This window comes from Cyrtonyx montezumae, unplaced genomic scaffold (assembly GCF_038088225.1).
Source record: "Cyrtonyx montezumae isolate F1298 unplaced genomic scaffold, pur_monq_1.0 scaffold_0, whole genome shotgun sequence".
Lineage (NCBI taxonomy): Eukaryota > Metazoa > Chordata > Aves > Galliformes > Odontophoridae > Cyrtonyx > Cyrtonyx montezumae.
The window spans coordinates 26,664,269-26,685,068 of record NW_027071824.1 but is presented as its reverse complement, the minus strand read 5'-3'; the positions used below and the strand labels follow the sequence as shown (position 1 = coordinate 26,685,068).

The 20,800-nt window shown below is 37.1% G+C and overlaps 1 protein-coding gene across 1 annotated transcript in view; it reads left to right on the top strand.

The window, feature by feature from the left end:
- Positions 1-19,627, top strand: part of FAM120B (family with sequence similarity 120 member B) — a 46,746-nt gene extending 27,119 nt beyond the window's left edge. Inside the window, exons 7-11 of the mRNA XM_065730676.1 lie at positions 7,726-7,932; positions 10,931-11,039; positions 12,786-12,899; positions 17,449-17,506; positions 19,480-19,627. Coding sequence (XP_065586748.1) covers positions 7,726-7,932; positions 10,931-11,039; positions 12,786-12,899; positions 17,449-17,506; positions 19,480-19,492 — 501 coding nt within the window. The 3' untranslated portion in view covers positions 19,493-19,627. The remainder of the gene's footprint in view (positions 1-7,725; positions 7,933-10,930; positions 11,040-12,785; positions 12,900-17,448; positions 17,507-19,479) is intronic.
- Positions 19,628-20,800: the final 1,173 nt, after the last annotated feature.

Here is a 20,800-nt window from a genome sequence, read left to right as displayed (position 1 = left end):
TAGCCAGGACTGTTTACCTTGGAACGTATCACTTCAGAGGCAAACCTTAGTATCAGTAATCTAATTGTGCAGCTGCTCTGCAATACAAAGAAACTGGGGGTTGACAGCAGGGAGAAAGAAGGAAAAAAACACTTTATTGCACTGGCAAACAGTGATTGTTCTCCTGAAGTTCCCTATATTAACTATCGTGGTTCACTGGTGCTTTCATTTAAAGAGCTCACATACTAGACACGACTTGAGTAACTATTGTTATAAGCTTTTTGAAAGGTACAGAGCTTCAGATGTACCAAGCAGTGCCTGATCTAAATTCTGCTAGTTTGTTGGTCCTTCTGTTGGTTTCAATCACAAATAGATGAGGTTCCTAAAAAGTGTGTACTCAAAACAGAGTTGAGGGAATGGTTATACATTGAGACAAAGTAGATCTTGAACATCTACGCAGACTCCAGAGAGCAATTCAGTGCTTGGCAAATTAACTCCCACCTATCAATATTTCAATGTAGTTGCAGTAATGTCTTAATCCACAGCAACTGTTTCACAGTGCAGTGTCAAAAACATCCATGAGAAAGGACACTTGTGAATGGTACACTCCAGTGAGTTTGCAGTTGCACTACAAATAGAAGTCACTAGAACTGAGAGAGGAAGGTGAACTTCTATACAGTTCTTAAACTTTTTTTTCTACTAAATACATCCTAATGACTTCTAAATATATTGGCTATTTTATGTAATGTTTGGCATTGCTGTATGAATAAGAAAGGAAAGAAGTAAGTTACTGCAGATTTTCTAAATAAGGGTAAAGAGGAAGGAGGGCACTCTAAATATCCCAAAAGAGGAGGAACCTTTTATGTAATATCACATTATTAGGGCATCGAAGTGAGAGAGAGACATTGCCACACAAATGGGAGAAAAACTGAAACACGTGTTTGAAGATGTTTGAAGAATTAAGATCCCAGTGAGCCCATTTCTGTGGAAAGGATGTGACTGTTGGTTAGGTCACAGCCTGAGGACCGTAGTTCAGAGTTTATCTGAATGTTCTGAAAATGTCACATGTATTATGAACTGTTATTAGCCCTGTAATAATTTATGTCAGAGTTGAGCACAACTGTGGTTATAATAAGAAAAGTCATCCTATTTTAATCTTCCTGCAAGTGTTAGTGTGCTATCTATGACAAAACTATGTGAATAACTTGAAAGGCCTGAACTTCTTCACTGGTGTGGCATTTGTTGTCATAGAAATTTCATTTATGCTAGATTTTGTTGTAGTCACTGCTAAGAGCACTGATGAATATTGGAATATTTGAAAATGAAACAAGCAATTAAAAACAGTCTTTCTGCAACCAAAGGGTACTTTTATCTGATTGTAGGTTGGTTAGCAGTAGTATTTTTTGTTGTTATTACCTCTAGTGCTTAAGTGTAAAAGCAGTTCCGAAGCTTTGTTTAGGTTGACTTCATTGGAGTTTTTGGCCTCATGTAAATAATAGTGTATCATTTTACATCAAACTCCCAACAAAACACAGTAAATAAACCTTTTTCAAGATATAAACACTAAACAATTGGGTTGTTTACTGCTAAATATTTACTGTGAAGACTTTAAAAGTGTTTAAGAACTGGCTTTTCTGGTTTCCATTGCAGGTAGATACCCTCATTGGATCTCCTCTTTTCAGTCCCCGTTTTCCTTTGCACCCACCTTGTTTAAGCAGGAAGAGCTTAAACTAAGCCATAATCTTTTATCAGAATAAACCTTAGTAATGTTTTCAAAACACAGGCACTTAACTCCCCTCTCACTGTGACAGGTGAAGGGAGCAGGTGAAGTACTTACTCCGCAGCAAGCAACCCATTGCACAAAGCTGACTGCTGCCAAGTAAACATTCTGTTTCAGCGGTGTTATCATCCCTGATAACACTCCTTACATTTACTGCTGTTGCACCAGTGGAGCTTATTTTTGCTCAAGAGCCAAGCATATCGTTCCAGTGCATGGGGATCTTTTGACTACTTGCACTGGGAATTTACACAAAGGGCTGAAGGTAGGAATATCTAGAATTCAGGAAACGACTCTTGACTTGAGGTTGAAAAAAAATTGTTCATTGCTTCTTTCCTCTGTAGCAAATTTTAACTTCAGTGAATCTGTCATCAATTAACAGTTCTTCTGTTTATATCTAAATCACAGTGTGCATTACCTCTCCCAGGCAAAGCTAAGCCTTACTGTTTCAATGACAAGAACTTAAGATATGATCTACTTGCTACCTTTATTGCTCAACCATGAATTGCCTATGGTAAATATTTGATGTTTTAAGATGTGTTTGAGGGCAGTAATACACGAAGTAATATACTGATAATACACTGAGTTCAAGTGGGTCTAAAAAGAAGTGGGTTAGAAGTCTAAAAAGTGGGTTAGACTGGAAAAGTACTTAGATTTTTATCACCATCATGTGAATTCCAGCAGCTTATTGCTGGAATCAAATTTCATTGATTTTTAATTACTGTTCTTCACTTTAGTACTTGCTTATTTATGGTTAAAAGTAATAACCTGTCCTTGAGAGTTGCATTTTCCTTTTTATAACATAAACACAAATATTCCTTTGGGAGAAAGAAAAAGTTCTATGCCATTTTAAAGCCATTTATTTTAAAATTAATGTTTTAAATGTTGGCCATATACATATCTTTTGTATTCAATTGAACTGCAGGAAGAAGGCTACAAATGAGGGAAAAATGTTAAGAACTTTTAATTCAGTGTAACAAAAATGTATATTAATGATTAATTAATATGTCCCCAGAACGTTATTAAAATTCATACTTAAAGGGACTAGATCTTAAATGAAATGTAATATCTAGTGTATTAAAGTACAGATGAGGTGAGTAGTAGTGTAGATAAAGAAATGTGAAATTATTACCATATATTTATTGGTCTTGATTTCTAGAAATGAAGACTGGTTTACCACTGAGTGCACTTCTGGCGGTCACTTGTTTCTTCTGACAGGCTCATTCAGATGCTTACCGTCACAATTTAAGCATGGTAGGGCCTATTCATCTTTTTAACAGAATTGGAACTCTAAAAACTTGACAGAATTTCACCAGTGTAGGTGAAAGACGTGTGGGTTTTTGTTTTCACCATATTCATATTACACAAAGGTGCAGCTTTTGAAGCACATTAGGTAAAAGTTAATATATCTATTAAGAAAACATTTGTGAATCCTTAAATAAAAGTCAGAGGCCTCAAAGCATCAAGGTATTTTTACATCCTGAAAAGGTTTTCTTTTTTTTTTCTTTTTAAGATTTAATGCATTTTATTTAAACTGAGAATTCGCTTACTGTATATAAGATCCATGTATATATTTCTTCCTGTAAGTAAAGAATCTTCAGCTAGATATACATTACAGTCTGTTGGTCTAGATCTGCAGACTGCACCTGTGAGTAAATGCTTTCCTTCTTACAAAGCCTCTCACAGTGGTCAGTGAGGATGAACATGAGTACAGTTATCACCCTGAACTTAAAAGGTCCGTCAGCTGAAGCACTGTGATTGTAAAACAGAAGAAAGCATGGTACGAAACTGCTCTTTGATGATGTCTCTTCTATCAAAGATATTTCTCAAATTGTTAGAAAAAGCATTTCAAGTTATTCATGTGGGTACTGCTGCATTTCCCTATTTTCAAATTGGGTTATACAATTCAACTCTGGCCTTCTAAGAACAATATCAATAACCTCTGCTATACTAATATTAGAGGACTGTGACCCCTGAGTTCTCATCTCCATGTTCCATCAGTGTTGGCAAATGGGAAATGTAATCTTTCTTCCCCAAACTCTGGGAGGATGGGGAGCTAGTGTTGGTGGAAGCAGCAGCAGGAGTACAACGCAGGCAGCTGGCGTAAGAGAAGCTGTTCTCACGCACTCCTTGTCTCTCTCACACAGATGTCTTCAGCTGATGGTAGGAGTAGCAGCAGCAGGATCACAGGGGTGTATCTCACATGATTCACTGGGGTCCTGAGTTCATAAAAATAGCAAAAAGCACAGACACAGTTTCCAATAAGAAGTAATCTCTAGGGTGTAATGCCCTGGAAGGCAAGTCTTCTTTTCTTTTGGAATTTTCCACTTATCCTCATCATGACATCTTTGCATTGCAAACACCAAGCAGTTGTGAGCATTCCCATGGCAAAGCAACTCTGTGGTTTGCCACGTGCATGGGCTCATTGTTAGACTCGCTCTGCTTTCATTTTCTTTGCTTTTCATTAGCAGACATTGAAAATAGAAAAACTACCCTTTAGCAAATCTACTTCCTGTCTTATTAAAATAATCACTGTTGATAGCTCTTGCCTCATTCTTAGCAATATTGATTTACATTAAAAAAAACCAAGACTTTCCTTCACCTCCCACGTATTACATTAGTTCTTGGGGAAAATTCTGGGTTGTTATCACTGGACAGTGAAGACGAGGGACCTATAAAACCTGCCACCAGTGACTTCCTTATCTCTGTTGAAGCTGGAGAGCACAGCTAGGGTTATAGAGCTATCTCAGACTTCATACTCATTAAGGAACAACTGGTATCAGTGACAGTACTACACTGACCTCCAGCTTGAGATGTCAAACTGAAACCTCAAAAGTCCTTTTCTACGTTTTATTAATCTGTATGTCACCATCAAAAGGAAACTTTTTTCAAATTCTTATTTAGATACTTGTTCAAGAAATATGTATGCATTTGTTTTGCATTAATGTGAATAACATCACTGAAGAAAGTTGGGTTGTACGTATGCTCAGAGATTTCAGAACAAAGTAAAATGAAGATTTGAAATCTCTGCCTTAAAGATTTGTGGCCCAGATGGTATCCAGCATCTATATATAGTATTAGTTATATATAGTATTAGTAATCTGTCCTAACAGCTGTTTTACATCCTTGGTACCAGTGGGACTAAACTGGGCAGTAAGAGCATATCTCTGTTAATAACTGACAAAAAGGTATGAATGGTCATCCAGTGCACAGCCATGAAGTTAGAAGATAGGAAATCGCTTCTGTTTAAGACAGCATTTGCTACTTTCTTTTTCAGCACCTTAAATACCTGCTTTCATTAGTATTTGAAAGTTTATTTTCAACAATTAAATCTTTTGATGTTATCAAGGCTTACTGAGACTTCAAATGTAGAAGATGCTGATTTGCATGCTGAGGAATAAAAAAATAAATATCTGTATTAAAGGGAATATTGGTTGTGTAAGTCGTATTGATAAAATTTTGTCCAAATTTGATTCAGCAGATTAATGTGCTACTGTTATTCTAGGACTCTGCTGCTAGTTTTAGCTCAATACATCCATTTTCCATGCAAGCTTAAAAAGCAAAACCTTACCTTTATTCATTACTTGTCAAAGTATTCTGTTGAGGAAATTACGAAAAAGGGAGTTGTGAAGATTCTCAGTAGTTCTTACTCATTGGATTTCTACTCATGAAGTCTCACTTCTGTCACAAGCTGAGCAGAATCCATTTCAAAGCTTGAACTGGTGAGAACTAGCTTCCTTAGCAGGTCTTGAGATTTAGCCGGGTAATCAGAAACAATTAAGTTGGTGTGATGTAAGAATCTCTGAGCTGCAACCTAATAACCAATTGTGTGCATTGTCCACTCTTACAGTCTTACTTTAGTACAAATAATACTGGTTCATTTAAACCACATTCCTATTTTAAGTACCTTTCAGTGCTTTGCAAAAGCCTGCTTTACTTGCCAGAGCAACAGAGATTTAAGAGTGCATGTAGTTACTGGGCTGGGCTGGGAAGATGATTACTTGCAGCTGGAGCAGTAATTTCCTGAAACTTGTAGCCTGATCCAATCCTGAAAATACTTTTATTTTAAAGTGAGGAGATGGAGGAGGATAAGGTCTTCCTTACTGAAGTATGAAGCATCACATTAATTTTCTGAATGACTGCTCAAGTTAGGTTGTGCTGTCTGCATTTGTTTGGGTTTCTGTGGTTGTCTTAGGTTGTCTCACTGCGTGGTTTTCAGGAACCAAGCGTTGCATTGGGTCAGTGCCCTGAAGGTCAGCTTGATGCCTCTCTGGGAATCACTGAAGGCCACAATTCTTCTCAGAGGGCTCTGGGTGACCCTGCCTGGTATCTTTGCCAGCATCATCATCTCTAGGTCCTCTTTTGCTTCTGCTCTGTATAAAAACAGCCAGTGGAGATAACCTCACTTCTTCAAGTTTGTTTATGTCCATTGTCTATGTTTTGAGGGACCCTTATCACAGAAATCAAGTTCACGTTGTCAAGTTGTACAGTGTTTGCTCACTGAATAATACAGCAACATTAATTCTCTGACCAACTTCCAGCTACATTCTCCCAAATGATTTATTGTGTTTGGCTTTTTTGAAAGATTTTTTGTGGCTATGTGTTGCTAGCAAAGCTTTTCTGGTTTTGTTACGTGGACCATAATGGGAAAAAAAGTTCTGATCCAGTAGTACAATATTTCAGGTTGTATGCTATTACCTGTAATTTTTCTTAAATAGAATAGAGATGGTATATGTGCATACATGTAAATCTTTGGGGAAGCTTTCAAGATATAAAATGATACTATCATTAGTAATAGTGAATCATAGAATATCCTGAGTTGGAAGGGATCCTCAGGGATCACAGAGACCAGCTCCTGACTCCACACAGGACCACCCACCCAAAAATCAAAGCTTATGTCTGAGAGAGTTGTCCAAACGCACTTTGAACCCAGGCAGCGTGGGGCCGTGCCCACTGCCCTGTGCAGCCTGTCCCATGCCCACCGCGCTGTGGTGCAGCACTGTCCCTCCAGAATCTTCTAGGAAGTAGAGTTAAGATGAATTTGAGCCATTTCTTTGTACTTTCTATTCTGGACTATTTTGGGTGTTGTTCCATTCCTAGTATAACTTACACTGTAAGGAAAACTGTACTCTTAAGGGTACAACAGCTGCTATGGATTGCAGTATTGATGGCCATGCTGTTATGAACCCCTCCTAGTCCTGACAGACTGCTTCAATACAGAGTGTAGAAAAGGCATTCCCTATCAAGGAGGTCTGTACCATCTACAGAATACTTACAATGAGGTTTCCACTTTCTGGATTCAAGGCTTTTACAGTTTGCTACTTTCTGCTACAGAGGAGTGTTGAATTCACCCACTGAGTTAATTTTGGCCAAAAGTTTTGTCTTGCTAAGTTTCTGATTTTCTGTTTTCTGGATGCTGTCATACCATTCCTGTATTTCTTCTGGGAACATCCGTGTTTAAGAGAAATCATTTGTCTTTCAGTATGCAGTCAGAGGAAAATTTTGAGTATTTAAGTATTTCTGAAGCCTGGGCACAATAAACTTCATTCCATCATATCTTGTAATTTAAATGATCTCATAAGTGCTGGTTGATCAAGCTGTGGAAGGCCAATGAATCATTATACACATTTCTTTTATACACCCAGTTCATATTTTACATTCCACTAACAGTTCTTTCTGGGGAACTGCTAACATCTTGTGAAATGCTGTAGAGAACAGCTGTTTATTTTGTCTTTCAGTTTTCACTTCAGATGTACCCGTAAGAAACTCCACTTTGTTCATTTTGTTGAATAAAACTAGATACAGAATCATTTAATTAATTCTACTGTGCAATAGAAAACCACAGTTGTCACAGCTTTGAGGCTAGTTTTCATTTGCTCTACAGTTTGTGTCGTTGTGTCATGGTAAGGTTGATTATATTCCCTGATTTGTGAGGTCTACTTACTTATTATTTATTTTAACATTATCAGCTTGTGCAAGTGGACTCCAGAGCTGTACATCTTGGTGCTGTTTTGGTTCGTGGCCTTACAACGTTGCTCATGGCCAATAGTGCCTGTGGCTTTCCATTCAGCATGGATGATTTGATGCCTTGGAAAGTATTTGATGGGAAACTTTTTCAGGAAAAATACCAGAAGTCTCACCGAAGCTGCTCTTTGGAGGAGCTTTTGGAAGGCAATGTGAGTAATGACATCCTCTTAAATAGTTTTGTATTCCTTGAAAAATATACCTGTCCGTAATTATATATATTAATATTTATTGTTGCACTGGCCCTCTTTATTTTCCTTCTTTTTATTATTTCAATTTCATCCTTCCTGGCAAATAAATCATAAGAAGGTAAGAAATACTGAGACTATGCAGGAAGCTAAACATCTGCCTTTCTTTATGTTTCCAATACTCAGAAAACAATATGAGAAAGTATAAAAATGCTCTTCAGTTTCAAAAAATGAAAATGACTGTAGCAATTTTCTAGTACTCATAAGTATATAACAGTGAGATCTTTCTGCTGTACGATTATAGGCAAAATCACAAGGATGTATTTAGATCAGCATACTAGGCATAATTTTTAAAGCACGTAAGAGCGATATTTTGAAGGTATTAAGGAACTTAAAATTTGAGGTGAAGGTTTAGTGAGTTCCAGAAGAAACAGAAAGCGAGAGGAAGGTATCATGTAGGTATTTCTTTTACAGAATCTCACCATGTATGTTATGTCTTCTTGTACTTTCAAGTACTTAACACTCAATCTCATTTTTAAGAAGCTAGGGGCTTGTACAATTTTCATGCTGTGTTACCTAAAAATTGTATAATTTAAAACATCTGCCTTGACAAAAGCAGCAGATAGCAGCAGTCTTGCTAGGTGTTGGTCACAACGATTCATTGAAGTGATATCCAGGCTCAGAGGGGATGTCTGCTTGACAAGGTACAAGGCTGTATTAATGCACCAGAGAGCTGGCATATGTCCCACCAACACAGAATATGTGGAGAGGAGATTGGGTACATCTGTATTCACCTGTGCAGATAGACCTTAAATTCATACCTCTATATTCAGTGTTGAACTGAAAAACTTGTATAATTTAATTATTTCTGAAAGTTTTACTTTGGAAATGGCTTTTATCTGTCGTTACATCTGTCACTTGAGGTTCAAATAAATATTATTATAGATAAATGAGGTGGGGTTTTTTGATAATTTTAATCTTGTACATTTCATATCAGTCTTAGTTTAGTTTTCTTATCCAATTTTATGTTCAATTGGATTACATCCTAATCTGGGGGATGAGTGGAATGCATGTAGGTGGGTTGAATGTAGATGATAATCCTTTCCATATGGAGTCAACTGTATGATTAAGACTGTCACCTCCATCCAAACGCTGTGGCTCCTACTGATCACAGAATCACAGAATAATAGAATTGCTCAGGTTGGAAAAGACCTTCAAGATCATCAAATCCAACCATGACCTAACTATACTACCCTAACTCTAACAACCCACCACTATATCATGTCCCCAAGCACCACATCCAGACGGTTTTTAAACACATTCAGGGATGGTGACTCAACCACCTCCCTGGGGAGCCTATCACAGTGCTTAACAGCCCTTTCTGTAAAGAAGTTTTTCCTGATATCCAATGTAAACCTCCCCTGGCACAATTTGAGGCCATCAGTCTGTTGATTTCAGCTGATTTTGGATTGGACCAGCTATTCATTTGTTTTTTCATGTAGAACTTTTGCAGAACAATAGAGGATCTAAAGAATAAATTAAAAAAAACAACAAACCACATACATTTACATACATCTCTGTAAAACTATTTTTTTTCTATTTGTGTAGAATTCAAGTTAGAGAGCAGCATTTAACATATGCATGCATAAATCTGAAAAAAAAATAGATACTGACTGAGAGTTATTCTGAAATATATGAACTGATATGCTTCAGCTAACATTTGAAAATCTCATTGTAACCAGATTGAAGTTCTATTTTGGCATGGCTCAGGAGATGAAGAAAGATGCTTAGATCCCTAGACAGAGCTGGAGTTTTACTTGACCAACTAAAATATCTAGGATTTTAAAAAGCATGATACTCAAGTTTAAATAAGGTCCAGATAAACTGTCCTCTGCAGAGAAATAAAATAGCCTAACTCTGTTAATTTTTAGAGTATTTTAAATAACTCTTTTATTTTTTAGGTATGATTTTATGGTACATATATGGCAGAGAGAGCTTCCAGACAAATAAAATAGCTTTCCAGCTTATCAGTTTGAAAAACAAGAATCTGTTTTTGGGAGGATTGCTGAGAGATGCCAATTTAGCTGGGGACACTGGCAAGGCAACAGATGTATGTGATTGGTTGTTCCTATTAGTATAAATCCAACTTTAATAAATAAAAATGGTACTTAGTTCCTGGCAGAGCTTAATGTATCATTGGAAGCCAGAGTCTTTCAGCACTTGTTTGTTAGCAGTCTACCCCTCAGCATCACAAATCTAACCTGATGATAGCTGCAGCATTGTATTTTTGAGGAAAACAAAATAAAATTATTCTACATGGGCGTTTTGTTATTGTAAAGAGAAATAAGAGGAAGAAGTTACCCCTTTGGTGCTCCCTGTTTGTTTCCTAACTCCTAGGGTCTCTCTGTATCTGGACAGTTATATTACTTCAGGATGTTTGGTATATCTCTGAATCGGAATTGTTTTGATTATGATGGTTTAAATGCATTCAATAACTTTAAGAGAATTGCAGTGGAAACACTATTTTCACAGAATCAGAATCACAGAATTGTAGGGGTTGGAAGGGACCTCTAGAGATCATCGAGTCCAACCCCCTGCCAAAGCAGGAGGCAAAGGGACAAGGCTGGACTCTTTCTCTGCAGTGTGTGGTGATAGGATGAGGGGAAATGGCCACAAACTGAAGCATAGGAAGTTCTGCACAAATGTGCGTGGGAACTTCTTCCCAGTGCAGTGACGGAGCAGTGGCACAGCTGCACAGAGAGGCGGTGGAGTCTCCTTCTCTGGAGACATTCAAGACCCGCCTGGATGCCTACCTGTGCAACCTGGGCTAGGGAGCCTGCTTCACATGTGTATGAACGTGGACTAATAAAATTATTTTGGTTGTAATACATGAGATTGATTTGTGCTACACCTGAGGATAGAAAGATAGAACAGCCATTAATGTTAATGCTGTTGTCTGCAGGAGTCTTTGTATGCACCCTTCCAGAATCTGAAGTCGCTCATTTGCAAGGTTTGTGCAGTGAAGAAAAGAACGATACAGAGCAGACCAAGAGGGAATGGATGTATCACAGGTTGGCATTATGTTAATTTTCTCAACCAAATCAGTGTATTGATAAGCTCAGTTATCCTTAACTGCAACAGCATTTACCTAAGGAGCATAGCAAGCTAAGTAAATTGTAAGCTTTTTCTCCAAGAAACCAAAGGAGAGATTTAAGAAAATATTTCCTGCTTTTAGGAATTCATGTGGATTGGATTACACAAGTTTGGATAAAATATTTTCATCTAGTTACATAGCTAGTGAGATACATGCAATATGTAAAATATTATTCACTGACAGAAACCACTGCTATTTGTTCAGAGACTAAAGTTATTTTTATAGGAAGAACTGAATGACTCGATTTTTTTTCTGCCTTTCCCTCAGGGGATGTATTTTAGCCGTGATAGTCTAAGGTCTGAGTAAGGCTTTGAAGACTGACTGATGCAGTTCAAAACTAAGGCAAGCTCTGGGGCAGTGTGGAGTAGGGCTTTCAGCCTAAGACTTGGCTTACATTTTTTCTAACCATATGGCTTGCTTTACTATAGATGTTTGTTTTCTCACCTGATCTGCCTGACCTTCAGAAAAAAAAGAAATCTAAAATGTTTTCAGCATCATTCACACACATCTTGATTGTTGAGGTTTTTGAGGCTTTGAAATAATTCACTCTGAAATTATTAGATTTTAAAATGTCATTACTACTACTCAAAATGCTGTTATAAAATAGTGTCTGTATAATTCTTGAAATATGGATAAGACAGTGTTGGCTTTATCTGCTAGTCATTTCTATTAAGAAAAAAATTATGCCTTCAGCTTTTGATAATCATTATACAGTACAGTAAGAACCTGTAGCTCCTCTTTGTACGTCAGCTTCTCTATATAAACTTGAGTGCTTTTTCTTTTTATGTGAGTGAAAAGAAGGCTTTTTTGATAGCTTTTAAATGTTTAAACTGATAGATGATCTAGCTAAACTGTCTGTGGACCTTTTTATTCATATATGCTATTCTATAGTTTCAATGTCTACCATGAGAGATGTGGTTCTGCTTTCATTAGTCACCAATCTCTACACAACAGTCTCATCTAGCACTGTAAATTTAATCTGGTTCAGGCATGATAGGATTATGGCTGAATCACCTGGACATCATGTAACAGTGTTTATGCTGGTATTATCTTTATTACCTGCTTCATACCCAATCAAGCTTGATATCTGTGAGGATAAAATTTACCCATTAATAATTTCTTCTGAAAATTGCAACAGGCAGAATGATTTTCTGCTAGTTCAGTACTTTGCATTGAGTAACAGCACTTCTGTCCACTTTTGGATATGATACTATACTGTAATGGTGGGTAGCATTCAAAACTAAGGGTATCTGTTGGTGGTTTATGATACCAAACCTTGTTAGTGTCTGCTATTGCTTTAGAGTAGTACTTAACCATCTTAATTATGATTTGTGATTCTAATTTGGACAGAGATTTCTGTTTCATTCCAATGGCTGCAGTTTCCAAATCTGTGTCAGGAAATTTCGATCTGCTATTACTTGTTAGCAGCTTGTGATCATGATGTCTATAGATGGAAATGGGGACAAGAACTATACTTATTAGGCTGAGTAATTTGAAAAAATCATACTTGTATATAACTATTTTGGCATAAATCTAATAAAAAATGTTCGCCCACCCCCTCCCCCCCCAGAAAAACAAATGAAAAAAAAGAACATGTACTGTCTGTTCTTCTTCATTTTATCTTCTGTACCACCAAAGTTGGCCAGTAACAACTGTTTTTCAGGAACACACCAAAGAGAACTTAATCCTAGGTTCCAGCAAACTCATAGAAGCTCCTTTGTTTCTCCGTATCATAATCAAATGAGGGACAGCCCCTGGAGAAATCCTCAACCTCAAGGTAAAAAATGTTTGTATTCAGAATTCTTTCTGTGAACAATATAACAGTTCTGTGTCTATATATGGTTTATATTTCTGTGTTTGCCATTACCCTTCATGCACAGCAACAAAACTCTTAAAATTTACAGTTGTGTACCACCATTAGCAGAAACTAACTTTACTAGGTGAAGTAAGTCTTCATTCTATAAAAAATATTTCATGTGGTATTTAAATCTCACGTGCTTGTTGTCAGCTGAGTGGTGTTTAAAACTGTAATAGTTCTACAGCGAGTTGGCAGAGCTGCACCAAAATATGAGTGTAAAGTCTAGTTGCAAATCTTAGCTCATACTTCAGTAAAACACTTCAGTATGGAAATAAACACATTTTACACGATTTTCTATATCAAGGTCTCAGCTTCCAGATCATTACCTAAATAATAGAAATGGAAGTCCTGTTTTGACAAAAATTAATCCTCTTGAATCATTTACCAGTCTCACTTCTTGAATAGAATGGGCATTTCAGTAATGGATAATACCACTGAGCTGATATTACTTCAGTCTTACTTCCTCGTTATTATAAGTTAAGGCATAGAAACATAGATTAAAGAAAATAAGCAAAAGGAAGAGAATTGTCTGAGAAATATCAGTTATTTTGTTAAGTCCGCAGAGCCTAAATTTCTTCTGTGTTTCCAGATGATGATGTTTTCATAGAAGACTGATGTGATTAGAGAGGAGTGTTAATAAATAAATACAGTAAAGTCTTTAATGTGTTTCACCTGCTTTTGCTGTATTCTTGAAAGTGAGATACTGTAATTTAATTCATAGACAAAATCGTTTGATGGTGTATGTAACAAATACAGCAGTAGCATTCATGCTCACTGTAAGCAAAAAGCAAAACTTATCGTTGTGGCAATCTCAAAAAGCCTGCTAGTCAGCAATCATTTTCACAGATACTCTGTTCACCTCCACAGATCTTGCCACTAGATTTATTCCGTAAAGTGTATTCCACAGTAACTGTACTGAATTGTGTTATAATTCAGTAACATTAATAAAATGTTATGGTTTCCTCTACACAGGCAAAATTAACCCTTATTTACTACCCTCAAGGCACTCTTAAAACATTATGCCATAATTGCAGTGAAATCTCTGTTACAAATAAAAACGATTTAGTAGGAAAACATGTTTCTCCTTATGAAAGAGTTTTGAAGTGTTTCAGAGCTCATTTTAAACTGACCTGCCAAGATTTTTGATGTTTTAATTTTTCGTAAGTTTACTGATGCTGACAGCTATTTGATTTGCTCCATTAAGTAGCTGTTTTCTCTGTTCTGTGTTTCTCTCACCAGAGAAAGAAGGAATAAAAATGAAGAAAGTGTGATAGGTTGTGATAAAACTTCCTGATATCTACTATATCAGTAGATATATACTGTATCTACTATCCTGATATCTACTGTATACATAAAAAGCCGCAAGGCCATTGATATGGTCTCATGCCCCATTCTTACCTCTATATTGAAAGGATATGGATTTGCAAAGTGAACAATTCAGTGGATAAATGGATGGTCACAGCCACAGAGCTGTGGTCAATGGCTCTGTGTCCAGGTAGAGATTGATGACAAGTGATGTCTATCTTGGTACTGGTGCTCTCCAGAAACTTAATAAAGAACATAGAGGGATTGAGTGCACCCTCAGCAAGTTTGCTGCTAACACTACACTGAGTGTGGTGCAATTGATAGAACAGAAAGAAGGGACGCCATCCAGAGGGACCTGGACAAGCTTGGAAAGTGGCATACATGAACTTAATGAGATTTAACAAGGCCAAGTGCAAGGTGTTGCAATTGGGCTGGGGCAATCCCAGCTGTGTGTGCTGACTGGGAGAAGAACTAATTGAGAGCAGCCATGAAGGGAAGGACTTGGAGATTCTGATGGATGAAAAGCTGGACATGAACCAGAAGTGTGCACTTGCAGCTTAGAAGGCCAACAGTCTGAGTGCATCAGAGAAGGAGTGGCCAGCAGGGAGAGGGAGATGATTCTCCTCCTCTACTTTGCCATCAGTAAGGCCCCATCTGAATACTACGTCCTGATCTGGGGCGCCCAGTACAGGAAAGATGTGGAACTGTTGGACTGCATCCAGAGGAGGGTTATGAAGATGATCAGAAGTCTGGAGCACCTTTTCTATGAAGAAAGGTTGAGGTTATTCAGTCTGGAGAAGATAATGCACTGGGGAGACTTCACTGCAGCTGTCCAGTGATTAAAGGGAGCTTCTAAACAGGAGGGAGACTGACTTATTACATGACCAGATAGTGGTAGGACAATGGGGAATGGTCTTAAACTAAAAACAGGGAGATTTCAATTAGATATTAGGTGGAAATTTTTCCCTCAGAGGGTGGTGTGGCACTGGTACAGGCTGCTCAGAGAAGCTGTGGGCACCCCAAGGCCAGGCTGACTGGGGCCCTGTGCAGACTGAGCTGGTAGGTGGCAACTCTGCCCATGGCAAGGGGTTGGAACTGGGTGGACTTTAAGGTCCCTTCCAATCCAAGCTATTCTATGATCTATCCCATCTCTTATCTTCCCATGCTATGGGAAGGTAAGTTGTTAAGTGTTAAATTTCCTGCTGTTGCATGTTATATATAAATCATTAAATAAAATGCACTTTAAAAAACGCATTAAAAGTTAATGTTACAGTAACCATGGGACCCATATCTTCTGTCTGAAAAGTACAGTGATTAGGTGTTCTTTGCTTGTGCTTATCAGTTAATGTTTAAGAATTCCATGACAATGGCTTGACTTCAACAGTGGAAGAAACAGTGCCTCCACCAGAAAGCACCAGAAACCTAAGGCCCACTAGTATTTAAATGAGATGTTGGTTTGAATGCCCTCAGGCAGAAAAAGAACTGAACTGAGGTATCCATCGTTTTGTGATGAATACTAAACACTGGTCTGTTGTAACTACTATCTAATCTTCTATCTGGTTTGAACGAAGGGAATCTGGTGGGAGCTGGGGGATAGGGTATTTTATTTATTTATTTATTTGTGTATTTTGATAAATGTGTTGGCTGTGTGTTATAAATCAAGAGAGTACGTCCAAGTAACACAGTGGGACAGCAAAGCCTTGCAGAGAGGTAGAAGTTTTTTATCTTCAGTTTTTTATCTTCCGTTTTTTATCTTCTTTTTATCTTTCTTATTTGTTGATTTAGAGACTTACCATTTAGTGTCCTGAGTTTTCCATATCTCATTCTGAATGCCTGACAATTGTGACGCCTATTAAATAGATTCTAGGTATCTAATTTAAAGCTAAGGTTGGGCTTCTGTTATTGAGAAGTAAAACAGCTAAAAACTTGGCTTTGCAACTCTCGGTAATCTTTGTGCTTTGTGTTTAAAAGTCTTCCTTGAGGTACAACAAATGTTTGCAATAAAGCATGAGTTTCTGAATTCTAGGTTCATGGCTGAAACATCAGATACCATATAGCCTACTGCTAGACACAACTTGATTAATTGGCAATTAAAACCACTCATATTTTGAATCACATTGTCACCTCTTTCTGCAAATAACTGAAAATAAACTAAGCAGTAAAAACTATGGAAAACACTGTTATTGTGTACCTGTCAGTCTCTACCACAGAACAACTGATAGACATAGAGGTTTTATCAGTTGCATTTTTTCAATACAAACTACTGCCTAGTTCTAAGTCAACGTGCAAAAGATAGTGAAAAAAAAGTCTAACTTTGTCTGTGTATTGTCTTGTATTTCTAAAACTTTGTTTAAAAGTATCAATAATTTGAGTATTGATTCTCATGCTGTTATTTGAAGACCAGTCTGAAAAAGCACAAAAGTGAGCTGAATATAAGGGAAGGAGATATGGAAGACAGTGCCAATAGGACTGGTTGTAATAGCTGTGTGACTTATTAAGACTGAGGATACCCTAGTGCATTTGAAATAGTGAAAGGCATTGGCAAGGATATGGCTTTTCTGATCTGCCTATAAGAGCTGTCAGAGTTCTAGAAGTGATGGTAATAATTTCAGACTGCTAGCACCACAATCATCAGTAGTGAGGCGGGGAAATAGTGAAGTATTTTGACAATGTCATACTTGCATTTAGAAGTTGTATTTGGGGGTTAACTCTATTCTGCCCAAGTTTTACATTTAGGATCCTACTTTGCTTATAGGAATCTATGTCCTACAAGTAAAGCAGTATTGTACATGGCACTCTCAAGATGATATGAAAATACTTCTTAGTATAGCTTCTATCTGGTTCTAAATAAATAGTGTATTTTCTTTTCTTGAATTCACACAGTCTGATCTACCAACCACTGTGTATATGTGATCTGTATAATTCACTATCCTGAGCCTTCACTCTTCCATAGATTTGAAAATTACAGTAACCTAGGAGCTTCAGGAAGAACACTTCCATCATGGACTTTAGCTTTTAACATCTCAAAATATTACCCATAATTGCATACCAACTGAAGAAGAACGTGTTCTTTTCTGGACATGTTCTTTTCTCAAAATATATGTGACTGTATTTTTTCTTGGATGCAGTCTAAACAAGCTTTTCCTATTTTAATTTCCTTCAGGTAGAAGATACAGATCAGGACATCCAGACCAGAGGAGAAGATTCCACCTTCCTCCTTGGTAAAGAGTAAATGTGATAAGCTAGCAGACTGAGATGGTGGGATAGTTGCTGCTGAGATTGTTCTTTGTCTGTGAGAGCCTCTTCTTACAAACTTTACAGAATAACTGAACCATACGACTGCAGAAGGAATGGCTGAAAGCTGAGGATATTTAGTATATGAATCCCTTTCTATGTCTAAACATGCTGTGAGACCAGAGTCACAAAACTTAGGTTAATGGTACCAGCTGAGGCAGAGTAGTATCCAGGTGTAGCTACATAATTTTGTACCACTGACCACATCATAAGATATTCCTTACTATTCTGGTTTTGTATACTAGAAGAATTTGCTCATCATGAATCATGAGGAATCATCATGCTGAATTGTGGTTTGTGTCTTGGGTAGATTATATCTTAATCTTAAGGGTTACACAATTGGTACTGATATCTGTTGAAAAGTTTGAAACATGGCATCACTGGTGTAAATATCACCTTCCAGCAAAACAAAATGACCTTCCTGTAAAATGCAGGGCTTTCTTGAAAGGGCCAAAAACTACTGTTGCTTTTGGTACTTTTAGTTAAGCAGTTCTCTCGTCTGAATGTGTGGAGTGTACCACAACATAGCTGAGGAGAGAAAGAATCCGAGTCTTGTCATGCTCTACTTTGGCAATAAATAATACTTATGAGAACCAGACATTTTTCCCTGTCCAAAATTATAGTTCAAAGAATGATCTTCAAAATTATTTCTTTTAAAAAAGGGCATATTTCACTTTGTGATTGAATTTCAGTTATACATGCATTTAATTATAAAATTATTGAATTTGAAATGGAATTAACATAATAAATGTAAAATAACACACCACGTGTACTTTTTAACAGCACTGTAGGATAATATATCAGTGAATTAAATTAACAGAAGCCACTTTTCACGTCAATACTTGTATAGTTTTTTGTAAAGAAACTGTTGTTTTTAGAGATTCCAGCGTCCTTTTCGTGTCTTCCATTTGCACACCCACCACCAAAAATAGTTAGAGGTACTCTGCTTAGTTACTGTCTTCAGGAAAAAGAAAAATAGTTATGTGAAAATTCCATTTTAAATCCTGTAGAGGGAAAATTGTACCACAGAGAAAAAGTATCAACACTTAAGTCAAATAGAAAGTGAGTAACACACTTAAAACCTACCTCAGTCTGTATCTCAACAGTGTAATTGAAAATTGTCTTTATCTCTGTAATCCTCAGCAGTTTCATTTTCTTAGGTTTCTGGTGATCTTTTAATGGGGTTGACTCGAGTGGATGTTTGTGGAACTGATTGGATTTCCTCTGTTTATGTGCTTTGGAATCATCATATCTTTACTTTTGTATTTCAGCATTTTCATATATTAAGTTATATAATAGTCTCTGTTCTCCTTTGTATGGGAATTATATGATGAAAGGAAGATGAAAGCTTGATAAGCCTGAGCAGCAGAAACGAATAAAGGATATGCAAAGACAGAGGCAAAATGTAAAAAACATTAAATCTCTATTAAATCTGGCCCAGTTTCCAGATTTTCACAAGAATGTCTTTAGTTAATGAGGATGATGACTATTCCTAACAGCTTTTAGAATTCTTTCACTTTTCTGTTTTTCAACCTCTGTAAGAATCAGCAAACTTTTTACCATGTTTTGTGATTAAGATGTTGTGATCTGGTTCTTGCTTAAGTTACTTTAGGTTACATTCTGCAGAATTATAGTTCAGTTACAGTAAAAAACAAACAAACAACATTCAGTGCCTTCTATCTGGCTTGAATTTGTCTACCTTCAGCATCTATCTAGTATTTTGTGTCTAAATTCCCTTCTTGAATTTAAGTAAATTCAGAAAACTTGGTACTTTTCAGGCACGTGGCTTTCATGAGCAGTTTCAGTACTGAAGTTTTTCACAGGAGTTTTTGTTATTCAAATTGTTTCAGTGTTGATGTTTATGTGTCTTACTTGGCTCTGCACAACTTTTGTCTTTTAGGTCCCACAGATGACCCTACTCAATACTGGAAGTGGATGAAAATATTATAATTTTTATATGTGTATTTTTCTGATTGTAACCCAATAAATACACTCTTTCATATTCTGCATGTAGCAACAACTAAACAAATAAATTGATGGCAACAGTGGATTTCTAATTCTATGAGAAAAATGAGAAGACAGTTTTTACACAATATAATATCTGAATTGCACTGCAGGAATCCTGTCTTGATAGGGATATTCCTTTTCCTTTTCTTTTTTTCCCTTTCTCTCTTTCTCTTTCTCTTCCTTTTCCTTCGCACTCCCAAAGCTTTTGGAATAATGTAGTCTGAGTTTTTTGGAAAGTTCTTTAGTTTCAGTAATCTCGTGTTTAATAGTGTCTTTGAAAAGAATGCCACTATGAGCCAGAATTTCTTCGTAATTTGCCTTTCATATCTGATATGAGGAAAGATTTGTGTTGGCCTCAATAAAAGAAAAAATTAAATACAGTTAAGAGTGGGAGTTTTGCTGTGCTAGTTGTGGTATGATATGAATTGTTGGTAATAACTACCCTGCCCACTGAAGAACTGTTAAACTCTGAGAATCTGTGTTGTTGTTTTTTTCCTCCTAATACTAGACTATAAGCAGAAGCTGCTGTTGTTATTTCCAGGCTGATTTTTTCTCACCTGGAATCATAGAGCCAAGGAGGAAGCTAAAAGATAAAGGGGCTATTTTCCCGTGTCTTTGAACTTTTAATTGGTTTGAGTACCACAAAGCTTATGGACGGTAGAAGGAATTTATATATAGGAGAACAGCCTTGAACTTCCAACCTTATGGTGTTGCATTAATAACTGGATCATAGGGTTACTTTGAATTGGTAAAACAGACATGGATTTGAAGTGAAGGAAGCATTCTTTTTTCGTGTTTGATTAGATTCCTTACTATCTTCTCTAGCCTTTGTGAAGTGTAGCTGCTTTTCATCAAATGTTCAGTGGAACTGCATTTATTTTTCAGCTGCTCCTCTGAATGAAGGTTCAGGGAACATTCATTAATGTCAGTAATTTGGTCTACCTTGACTCAGTAGAAATAGTGACCAACAGGAGACGTTTTGCTTCCTAGTTTCACAATGGATGTGCCTCATTACCATAGACTTGTCCAGTGATCGATCATAAGACTTTGCATGAACCTGGGTACCGTCATCAGACTTGCTCTGCTCTTGCTCAGGTACTGTGGGCCTGCACCCTCACTGCTCCTGCCCTTCCCTTGTGCAGCAGCCCACAATTAACTGCTCTGTGGCAATGGGGCTCAAGGCCCAAACAGTATGGATGGTCAGAAAGCCTGAC